Source organism: Taudactylus pleione, unplaced genomic scaffold, assembly GCF_031769625.1.
Source record: "Taudactylus pleione unplaced genomic scaffold, aTauple2 ptg000256l, whole genome shotgun sequence".
In the NCBI taxonomy this organism is placed as follows: Eukaryota; Metazoa; Chordata; class Amphibia; order Anura; family Myobatrachidae; genus Taudactylus; species Taudactylus pleione.
Genome location: NW_028284658.1, coordinates 6,706,700 through 6,718,856, shown reverse-complemented (window position 1 = coordinate 6,718,856; position 12,157 = coordinate 6,706,700). Strand labels below are relative to the sequence as shown.

Sequence of the window (12,157 nt, the reverse complement as noted above, 5' to 3'; positions counted from 1 at the left end):
CCAGATTGCAGCCTTGCGTACAAGCTGTTGAAAACTAAAGATTTATTCCACTTGAGTTGCAGCTGGGATTAGGATGTCTTTGCAAAATGCTGATCTGCAATGTTTTCAGGGTATTTTTTTTTATTGAGTTAAATACGTTCTACAGATTTTTCAGACAGCAGGATAAAAGCCTGGATGCAAACATGACAGCTATGTTCATACAGTCTTTTTCAGCACTAAAAACAGGTTTATTAATTACCTGTGGTATTTGTGTACTTTTGCCGCATCCTGTTTCTCCAATTATCACCACAGTCTGGTAATTCTCTACTAGGTAAAGGATGTGATTTCTGAGCTGTAAAGACAAAACTTGTCAAAAGGGGCCCATACTGTATATTAGCAATCCCTAAAACATAATTCACAGATTCTGTGATTTTTTTTTTCCCTGATTTAGATTCCCAAATCCAACAATCTGCACCCGTATATTAAAGATATTTTTCAGTGATTTGCAGATCTTTTTATTTAGGAAAGAGATTTGCCAATCTTGAAAGGCTCATCATTTTACAAGTAACAGTCGGCTAATCATTACCATAAACTAGCAATTTACAGCCCAGTTTGGTCGGTGAAATCCAACATGTTGGACAACCTGCGTTACAGATTCCGATCACATTTTGGTCAGAATCGTAGATTGGTGTACCCCATATATTGATTTTTTTTGCTTTGCTTTTGCAATAATTTGCAAAGGGTGAATTGCTGCAATCTATTGCAGATGTACAGTATGTACCTTAAACACTGGCAGTTTCTGCCTCTGCTGCTCTATGGAAAGAGAGGTATGTGGATTATAGATGACAGAGGTGACCTCAGCATTACTCTGCCTTTCCTCAGCAAGACTCGCACCTGGGCCTTCTGTACCTGTAGACACACAATGGGTGAATGTGAGCAGACATTGATTAGAACTGTCTACAAGTAGCGGTGTAGAAAAACAAATACTTATATAACTACATAAACACAACAGCTTCCCAGTGACAATTCAAAACACAATCATACTTTTTTTTGTCTTGGCTGAATATGTCCAAGCTTTAAACTACTTTAGGATTAAACATGATAGATAGATAGATAGATAGATAGATAGATAGATAGATAGATAGATAGATAATTCCTACAAGCTCGAAAGATAAGCGAATATTAGCCCAACCCTAATACTGTTCCATACCATGTGATGTAAGTGGTACATAATTAAAGTAAAGGGCAAAACTAAAATAACAGCAGGGGTGTGAAATATTTCATCTGCATTATAATAATCAAAGATGGGTATGTTACTATTATAGAGTCACCCTTAATAGACATTGTTTATTTGGAAGGTGCCACAACTCTGCAGCTCCGGCAGTGGGTATAACAAATCACACATAGAAACAGCATGTTCATAGAAGGTTGATGAAGAAGGTGCAGACATGAAACAGAGATTAGACAAGGCCCTGTTCTTTGCTTTATGCTCCAGTAATCCTGCACCAGGATATATTGCCCAGAAAGCTAGGAATAAACTTCATATATTATTATTGTTGTTTTTAATATTCAGGAAATGGTCCATTAAACAGAGATAGGAAATAACATATGCTGTCCTGTATCACAATAAAATAAAACTAAATTAGGACTATTTGTTCGGTTTTATTCTAAATACAAATCAGCCACATATATGGTTGATGATTTCTACGACCCTGCAGTTGGGATAATTAAACGTGGAGAGAAAGATGTGGGAGATAGCAAATAATCAGTTATATCTTCCACTTAGTGATTAACGCCGTTTCTCCAAAGAAAGGATATTGCAGACTGGGTAATTAATTAGAAATTATTCTAGTCTGACCTATCAGGATCTATCCGTGGATTGATAAGCAGCTCATAAACAGCATTTAATAACCTTAAAAAGACAGAGCATCACAACCGACTCCTCATTACCTCCGATGTCATTTATTTGTCTGATTAATTAACTCCATGCAGCACACACCATTCACACAAACGGCGCCTAGCAAACGCTACGCTCGCCAGTCTTACCCGGCTTCCAGAAACGCACCGGCCCCACGGGCGCCGCCATCTTTGTTTTGGGCTCACCGAGAGCACGGCTAAGAAACTGAGCATGCGCGGATACTGTGGATGTGCTTGATTTATGATCACCATGGTTCCCTTCCGGCTTGTTGGATACATCACAAATACAGTAACCTAGCAACAGCCCAGATAGAGTGCGAGACATAAGCCCCCTAAGTGTGTGGGTGTGCTGGTGATGTGGGGGGAAATAGTGGATGCAAGATTGAGAGAAAAGCTATGGGCCAGTTGAGTGACGGAAGCGGAGAAAGGCAGGAGGAGGTGATGATCTGAAGGCTGATGTAAAGGGGTGGGGAAAGGTCGACGTTGTGGTAGGAGGAATGGGGAGACAATTTCGGTGCTGGAGGAATTGAAACATGAAGTGGGATGATAGATAAATGGACTAGGTGTATATACAGTAGGTGCCTAAATTCTGTAATAACTTTTACAGTCCAGACTTCAGGTGCATTAAAGGCAGAGCCAAATTATCCATTAGGCACAGTTGGCTGTTGCCCAGGGCCCAGTGGGCACTGAGTGGCCCAGATTACACTAACCCGCTTTCTATGTGTGGTTGTTTTTTTTTTGTTTGTTTTCTAAAATGTGAATGGGGGAGCCAGTAACTTGCCTATGGCCCCATAGAGTCTTAACGAAGCTCAAATCAAAGGAAATCCTACAGTGTAGTACACTGTTGTCTAGGATGGGCCTTGGCGCCTATATGGGGTAATGTACACCCTACAGTACATTATAAGGATATTCAAAGTTACCATATAAAAGGTCTGAGGCCACAGGCCAAGTGATTTTATCCAGGTCATGGAACTCTGAGATAACATTGACAGTTTGGCTGAGAGCCTCCCAACCACTTCCTCAAACTACAGTACCTTTATTTCTGCTCTGCCTGGGACTGATCTAAACCCACAGTTGCGGCTTGGCGAGCTTTTTAATCACCTATGGGAGAATCATGTTAAATATTATAATGGATTGTCCCACCTAGCAACAAACATAAAATAGGAGAATGTCTACCCAGCCTAATTGCTATTATCTGTATAGAGTGAGGCAGAGCCGTAACTACACTTTTTGGTGCCCTGTGCCAGAGAGAGCATTGGCGCCCCCCATTTTTTTAAATAGGGACATAAGATAGTGGACCTGAAAGAGGGCCAGGGAAGAAATAGGGGAGGCCAGGTGATGCTGGGATAAAAGAAGAGGTAGCTACAAGTGAGAATGATTGACAGGCCCAAACAGCACCCCCTGCCCTTTGGTGCCATGGCACATGTTGCACCACCCTAGTTACGGCCCTGGAGTGAGGTATTAAGTATATCCACTAAAAGTGCTCTTGTTTACCACTATTGTTACTGTTATAGTTCGGTTTATCTCTGTTTAAGGTTCCGCAAGTAGTAAATGCTAATATATACTATTCAAGAAAGTTTTAATTTAAACTGTATACAATAACAACACATAAACTGAAGCGCATATAATACAGAAAGCAATACTCTCATACACCCTGAATTTCTTTTGTAGGTGCAAGCCATCTGCTGAAAGATCGTTCTCCCCTCTGTCAGCAAGCCAGTGATCTGGCACAAATATCTCTCCATTTTTAGGCAGAACACACAAGTGCAATGATTAGCAGGGCTCTGGGTACTGCAACAGAAGTCTTGCTAATTGCAGACTCTCAACAACACCTGTCACCAAAAGTTTTGCCCCCTTCCTGCTCATACAGTGTTGGATTTAGGGTATCTACGGGGAGCCACCATCTTGGTTGTTTGGAGGCCCTTCTCTCCTGTGGGCAGTGTCAAGCTTAGGTTTATTGTCCTCCCATGATGAAGAAGTGTGCTTTTAGTTTGAAGATAAGCGGAATACACATTGGGCTTAACCTTTATCAGCAGAGGGGCACAAACACAACAGATTGAGATGGCCTCCTCTCAGATTAATCCATTAGTGTATTTATGTGCTGATCAGAGCTTTCTACCACCCCCACTTCTAAAGAATAAAATCCCAGTACCTGTAGTAGTCACAGTCAGTGTGTGCTTCTTTGCTTAGAGCAGAGGGAGCTTTGTGGAAGTTATTGGAGATTCAAAGTTCCTATATTGGCTCTAACTCTTTCATGGAATATATGATCATTTAAGCACAATTCCAGCTATAACATACATAAGTGCCACATGGAGAGGTTTATCACCATAAGAAAGTACCACTGGCATCCTTTTTGTCAAGAGGGAGCCCCAGGTCTATTTATACTTCACTAAGACCTAGAAGTCCAATCTCATTGCAGTACTTTTTCTTCTTTAATCCGCCCATAGGGCATGATTCAGAGATGTATGCTAATGCAATCACATCTGCGATTTTGCCCAGATTGCAGCTGTGAAAATATGGTAATATTTCCAAATCTTACACAAGCATAGGGGTGCCCACTGCTGCATTCTCATATCCGTCCGATGTCACAAACCAGTCACGCACCATGCAGCAAATGTGGCAAGTCTGACCTATCTCAAACACAGCAGCTCTCCTGTCATCCAGAGAGCTCACATGCTGCGAAGGAGATTGCAATGACTAATTTATGCACACCCATGAAATGCCATTTACACGTTCAGACACGCCTGCGCAATGACAAACAATCGCTCGATCTGCATAAATATCAGCATTGGGTACATCTCTGAATCAGGCTCAGAGTCCACTTGTCCTCTATTCATGAAACTGTATAAATAAAGGCAATGTATGCCTTGAGCCTGGACACAGTATCTGATTTTTCTTACTGGGATGGATTATCCACGTTCCTGTGGTTTTTGCCCTTTTTATGGGCGATAACAAATTAAAAGTTTAAAAGTCCAAACCACCCTAGCCATCACTCCTTGTCTCCAGCTGTCTGGCAGAGCTGTGGGTTATGGTAAGTGACCAACAAAAACTTATTGCTAAAAACACAGGACTGGTAATTGTTGGGGGCTCACACAAAAGTAAAACATTCCTTTTCCGATCTAGTCGTTTTTAGGAGGAGGATGCTATGTGGTGCCCCTGCCTATCACCCATTACTTAATACTGCTGCTCCCAGGCCCTGATTCAGAGATGTACGCTAATGCATTCGCAGCAGTGGCTTCACACATCCAATCAAGTGGCTAGAACGCAGATAATAAAATTGGTTCCTCACCTCATGATCATCCACGGCAGCATTGCCGGTGCGCACCAAATGGCACTGCTCTAACCAGTCCGAAAGCCGAGTGTTACTCTGGGGGGGGGGGTATGGAAGACAGTGTGAATACCGAATGGTTATACTGTGCTGTCGCCAGGTTCCCTAAGCCTAACACTAAGGGCCTGATCCTGAATCGCGCACAGATTAGTAGGCGGCCGCATATAGTGAATTTTCGCAGACTGCGCATGTGTTGCAGGCTGCACATGCATCTATGTGAATATATGTTCTATTCAGAGTGTTACGCCATTTTGTGTATGAATACTAAATGGGCGTCAACAATATGGATGTGCATTTTGTGGGTGTGCCATTGGCTTGCTGTGTTGCGTTCTAGTATGAGTCGTGTGAATGCACAGTAGATGCCAATTTCAGACGCATCTCCTGTACCCAGTAGAGGGTAGGGGTAAGTGCCACTGACAGTGATGACTGCCACTACTGTACAAAGTATAACTCTGGCAAAGGATGCTGAGAATTGTAGTTCAGTAACAACGGGAGTGGTGGCCATGCCTATTTATTTCCATCTTTGGTGGTGTCCTCACCTTTACTCTGCACTTCCTCTCTGTAGTTCTTCCCAATGTCCTCCATGTCCTCATAGCTGAGGGGTCTTCTTTCCTCCAAACTGACTGGGGGCACCTGCAGAAACTGTGACCCGCTCCCCCCACTTTGCAAACTGTGAACTGGCCGAGATTCCGTTCTTATGCTTCCTAGGCCATCCAGCATCCCAGAGAGGGTTACCACAGGCTGGGAATTGCCTCCCTCAGTGTTGTGGTCGCTGGGAGGCTGGAAATACCTCACTGCGGCTGCAAGGACAGAGGAAACTTATGTTTAACATGATAATGGCCAACGGAGACACAAAATACACAGTGTCGCAGCTCACGTTACACCCAAACAAAAACAGTACTTATGCTTTTCTGTCGAGAAGGAGCAATCTGTTCTCTGTACCCACAAAGCATGATGTTACCACCAGGCATAATGGTCCACGCCATGGACCGTGTAAGTATGGTCACCCCATGTCTTCTTCCATTTTATCACTATCCACTCATTTAATTGGAGACTTCTTATGTAACACCACCCAAAAACTAAACAGCCATGAAGAGTCTACCTGCTGGATGAATGATGTAACTACTACACTCATTATACTCTCAGCTTTGTCTCTCACTTGTTAGCTAGAAAACCAATATTTGGTCAGTAATAAGACTATGGGCAACTATTCTGCACAGGAAGGATTCCTGAGGTGAGGGTGTGTAGGAGATGACCGTGTTAGTCTACCTGGGCTGACTGTTACACTATTCTTATGGTCTTCCATGTTCTTCTTCCTCCAGGAATAACGTCCCACTGACAGCTCCTTGTAGTTGAGTTGATTTGGCTGCTTATTGCTGAGTGAGATCACCAGGTCATCAAACTGCAAGTTACTGATTGGAATATTAGCCTAGGAAAGAGCAGGGCTTGCGTTACAGTCCAGCAGTCAGTTCGATAAACACCACAAATATCCAAGGTTGAATGAAGGAACTGAGGAGCCTATTATATCAGGGTCAGCACCACTGGATACACTAGTATAGTATGTATTTATCTACAAGTAATAAATAAGAGAAAATAAGAACTTAGGAAAGAGTTATCCTTTGACCAAACAACCCAACCACCATTCTTAAATCTTCACCTCTTTTCTCACAGTTTTCAGGTCATGGCTGGAGATTTGCTTACTCTTACTCTTGTCTGTCTGTTTATAGAGGTCTACCAGGCGCAGCCGGCACTGATTCAGGTAACCTTCCAGGATAGCCAGGGCTTCCGGGTTAGGCTGCTGGATGGTGGGTGTCATCACACGGGACTGCGAGCTCCTCATAACGCTGCGACCTCCTGCCTCAGTTTTATATGCCTGGAAGCACAATAGCTGGTAACAGGGATTATCTAGTTGAGTAATATCAGATATCACAAGTATCTAGAAATAGTGAAAAGATGTTTCAAACCACAGCAGATACATTCTTAGTCCAGCCGATGCAAGTTCCCTGAAAACTCTTAATTATTTAAGCAGAGATTCAATCAGTAAACTGAAATGCTGCCTCTATTAGGGGTGTGTGTGAGTAATTTCTGGAGGGAATGCTGATTCTTGTCATACTGGAGGATGCTGGGGTGCCACCAGGTGAGTTAGCTTTCAATTTAGAAACACATGAATATATGACCCAAAGTGGTGCTAATATTATGAAGTATAGGAGCTGATTAGTTGGTACTTATCCAAGGCTTAGTACATAGACCCCAATTTAACAACAATGGTGCCAGGAGAAGATGAAGCAGTTTAAAATGGAACTCTAATGCACAGACACAGATATAGTGTTCAGAAAAGTATTCAGAAGTTGCTTACTGAGCTTTACCATATTGAAAGCATGCCCCACATTTTTAATGACTGATTTGGGTCAATAAATAAATGAACATATGTTTTACCATCCACTACCTGTTTACATCTCCTATTAATAAATAAGAATATTGTCCTTCTGTAACAATAATGGTCTTAGCTCTTAGTATGTAAAACACACTTGGCAACATGGCAGCTCCCACTGAGTGGTGGAGAAGATTCATATAAGTTAGTATAAAATACCAGTGTAACACTATAAAGGTTTGCATGGGCATTTGCTGAGAGTTTAAGTATAAGTGTTTCACATTTCTGGTTCAGTCCCACCTTAAGCTGCACCAGTGCTGAAGGATAAGTTGGCCCTTTGGCTGTCGATAGGACTAAAGTTGCTGAAAATTGTGATTTCTAAGTGCTGAACCCACCGTTTCTTCAGTGGTTTCTAGGGACATTCGGCTTTTGAGACTTTTCTAATCCATCCTATCCTGTACCCAGGTTTCTAGGTCTGTCAGGACCGGTTTTCCACGCGGCCATTTCTCTATATCCCCCATACTGTCCAACTGGGTCCTGAACTTCTGTCTTTCCAGTAACCAGTCTGAAATGCTCTGACCGGTGTTACTAGTCTCTCCGATCTCAGCCATCCTTTCATATTGCGACTTAATGATGCTGTTAGAAGTCACAAGCAACGGTTCTGAAACCTCTACTAACCCAGATTGCAGTTTTTCCATGGGGGGGAGCAATGATGCGTCGTGTCCTTGACTTTGGAGGTCCAAATGTCCTGCAGGCCACCTTGAAGAAACGAGTCTGGAACAGATCTCTCTGCTTGTACCCCGTCAAGTGTTTATCCATTGGTGGATGAAAATCCTGGAACGAGACTTCTGTAGCCATTGTCACATTCAGCATAGTTTCATCTCGGATAATGTCATTGGAGCAGCTCCCATGCGTTACATGCGCTGCAGCATAAAGGCAGCGGTGGCACAAGTACTTCTACTCATTCTGCTATTTCCATGGGCGACAGATCTCCGGAGCTTACACTAGGGCTGGTCCTGGAATGGAGAAATATGTAAGCGGCTGAACATGTCCAGGATCATTGTTTTAGTGGTTTTACTTCACAAAAAAATATTAGACTCTAATTCGATCGCAAACGCAAATTAGGTTCACAAAAAAAAAATAATCACAAATTGCAACCACATACAAAGAGACGCCGATGACTATTTTAAGTGCGGGTCGGGGACAGGAGCCTATGCGCCTGATTTACGTGAGGCGCACGTTACAGACACGTCTCACTTGCACCAATGTTGGAAACCATTTTTTTATGTAACAACCAAATTTGCTATTAGACATCAATTAAACTTAAATCCTGTCCGCGACCATCACTACAGCATAGCCGCACGTGCACAGTGCGACTGTGATGCATGCGCAGTGGCAAAAAATATCCTCATACTGCGTCCAACATTGACATTGCGTGCAACTCTGGATTAAGCCTAAGGAATTGGGTAACTGGCAGGTTATGCTGGAACTTGCAGTACCACTACCGTCTGAGCCTGGACTAGAGGGCAGACATAGACCACTTCTGAAAAAGACCAAATAATAATAGATAATGAGCATAGCCTCCGGCTGGACCGGATGGTACCGTGCAGTAAGAAACCAGAGACAGATCCAGAAAATTGTACCCACTGTAAAAATCTGATATCAGGGCTGTCACACCCCATGCATTAGTGATAATATCAGGCTTCTATGCTATAAAAACACAGGGCTAGGCAACGTGACGCACTCCAGCTCGTGTGGTACTACACATCCCAGCATGCCCTTCCACAGGGTTATAATGCTCTAACAGCAAAGCTGTGGCAGGGCATGCTGGGAGGTGTAGTTCCACAGCAGCTGGAGTGCCTCACATTGCCTAGTCCTGCTAAAAAACACTATGAGGGGTATTCAATATGGGAGTGAAAAGTCCGTGCTGGACTTTTCGCTCCACATCAGAGATTTTTCTGGGATAAAGTATCGGGCGCGTGCCCGCTTTATCCCCGTATTCAATATGAAACCTACGAAAACGGGAACGTGCGAAGTGGGATCTGCGTAAAAAAATGAATTTTTCCTGGAATAAATTGTAGGACCCCCCCTAAAGTTGTAAAAACATGGGGGATCACTATGGGTACCCCCGTTTTAGCCTGTAAATGAAAGTCGGGGATTTAAATAGCCACAGCAGGTGTTTTTTCCCGACATTGAAGAAGTGTTGCAGAAGAGCAGTTAGGTTATTTTTTTCATTTTTTTAAGTGGTCCCATCAAATTTGGGGTACATGAAAATGGGCACTAGCATATGTTTATGTCCCTAAAGTAAGTTTTAAAAAATTCTGCAACTATGCACCTGCCGCTTATAGCCTATTCTAGAAAACACCTGCCGCATACTTGCAGAATAGCCCTGAACCTATTTCCCTATTTTTAAACACTTTTTTCCCATTTTTTTTTTCACCCCAATTTTTACATTAATTTTTTGGGGTGTCCCTATTTTTTTTTTAAACTTTTTGACACAGTTATTTTTAAAATGTCATTCCCAGGGGTGCAGGCTATTTTTTTTAAGCCTGCACCCCTAAACCCCAATTCTGCACTTTTTTTCGCCACCTATTCAGTGGTGAAAAGTTATCCCCGTGTTTTTTCAAAGACTTTTCGCAGGTTCGAAAAGTCTTTGAAAAAACACGGGGATAACTTTTGAATACAGTGTAAAACCAAAACCACCGAAAATGACGTCATTTTTTGCGAAATTATGGCAAAAAAAGACTTTTCGCTCCATATTGAATACCCCTAAATGTATAATATAAAGTACCCCTGACATGAAGGAGCAGCTCCCCAGCAATACTATATAGGTGCAGGTGGATGCAGGAGCCTTCCAGTCCCTCTCACACATAGTGATGGGTAGTTCAGGAATGATCAGTTCAAAATGAACTAGTTCACTCAGGGCCTGATTCAGAGCCGCACGCTATTTGCGCTCGCTCGGTCAGAAAAAGGGGCCGGCTATTTAAATTGAGCGCTCGCTCTTTGCGGTCTGTTGACGCCTCTATGTCTGAGCGAGCGAACGAAACGCGCTCGCTATTTTGTAAAGACGCCCCCTGGGCGCTCGCATCCTACGTCATCTCCGCTATTTATTTGATTAATCGAGTACATCGAAAGGCATCTGAACTGCTCGCAGTGCTTGTGGTAGGTTTATCCTACCGCAATCATGCGAACAGTTCAGGCTAAGAGTTTTGACCGTTTGGCACGCCTGCACGCCTGCGTTCGGATCCCCACTCCCCGTTTTCAAGCACCTTCCCCTGTTACCACCCACAAACGCCTCATCCTGTCACTCAAATTAGCAGGCACTCGCTATTTGGCGAGCGCTCGATTTCCGACTGCACTGACTGGTTGGCGCATGCGCATTACGACCCATACGCATGGGCAGTTGTGCGAACATCGCTCGGAGCGAACGAGCGGTCGCTTACGAGCGGCTCTGAATCAGGCCCTCAGTTCACAGCTCTGGCAAAGATCAGTTCATGAGGAGCTAAAACAAGTGGGAGGAGTTAGACACAGTGATAGAGAGAGCACAGCAGCTCCATTAGGCATGAGTCAGTACTACTAAACGACCACAGGTGGCACTGCTATGCTCAGACTGTGTGTGACTGTGCAGCTCTTTGAACTAGATTCAGGCATTCTAGTTCACTAGTTCGAATAGGTCAGTGACTCATGTGGAGCTGATTGAAATATATTGTCATGATGACTCATTGGGCATGATTCTATTCAACGCGATATAAATAGCGCCGGGAGATAGCTCCCGGAGCTATTCAATTCATCGCGATGTCAGGTCGGGGAAGGCTCGTTCTTGAACCTTAAACGGTGTTTAGGCGCGATAACGGGCATTCCCCGACCTAACTTCCCGGCGCGAAGGGCAGAAAACAGCCTCGCGCCGGGACTTTTGTCGGATTTCTTCTCTCATCCCCGAAGGGATGAGAGAAGAAATAATTAGTCGGACTTAGCAGCGCGGTGTATTGAATAGCTCCGGGAGCTCACTCCCGGCGCTATTTACATCGCGTTGAATAGAATCGTGCCCATTGAGTAGTTCAAAAATCACATGATACATTCCCCATTAGCTCTCTCACATACAGTTATGAGTCAATACCGCTAAACGACCACAGGGGGCACTGCTGTGATCAGACATATGCATTGTATGGATCTGATGTATAGTGAGCCTGATTCAGAGCCGGACGCTATTTGCGCTCGCTCGTTCATTAAAAAGGGGTGGCTATTCAAATGAACCGTTCGCACTTTGCGGTCTGTTCACGCCTCTATGTCTGAACGAGCGAACAAAACTTGCGGTCGTAATTTTGAAAAAGACGCCCCCTGGCCGCTCGCACCCTACGTCATGTCCGCTATTTTATAGATTAATCGAGTACATCGAACAGCGTATGAACTGCTCGCTATTCTTGTGGTTGGTTTTTCCTACCACAATCTTGCGAGCAGTTCCGACTATAAATCAACCAAGTGACGTGGTTAATGAAGCTCCTGTATTAATTATGCACACCCATAAAATGCCCATTTTGACCTTTAAGCACGCCTGCATTCTG

At 43.7% G+C, this 12,157-nt stretch overlaps 1 protein-coding gene and 1 pseudogene across 2 annotated transcripts in view; both read right to left on the bottom strand.

Annotated features, from left to right (window-relative positions):
• DHX35 (DEAH-box helicase 35) overlaps positions 1-2,306 on the bottom strand; it is a 48,228-nt gene extending 45,922 nt beyond the window's left edge. Inside the window, exons 1-3 of one of the 2 annotated variants that reach the window (XM_088480793.1) lie at positions 2,026-2,306; positions 761-888; positions 239-331 (exon numbers count right to left, since the gene is read on the bottom strand). In XM_088480793.1, coding sequence (XP_088336919.1) covers positions 239-331; positions 761-888; positions 2,026-2,221 — 417 coding nt within the window. In that variant the 5' untranslated portion in view covers positions 2,222-2,306. The remainder of the gene's footprint in view (positions 1-238; positions 332-760; positions 889-2,025) is intronic. The other variant, XM_088480792.1, reaches the window with a different exon arrangement.
• Positions 2,307-4,431: 2,125 nt separating this feature from the next.
• LOC148514911 (EF-hand calcium-binding domain-containing protein 12-like) lies at positions 4,432-8,468 on the bottom strand (annotated as a pseudogene).
• Positions 8,469-12,157: the final 3,689 nt, after the last annotated feature.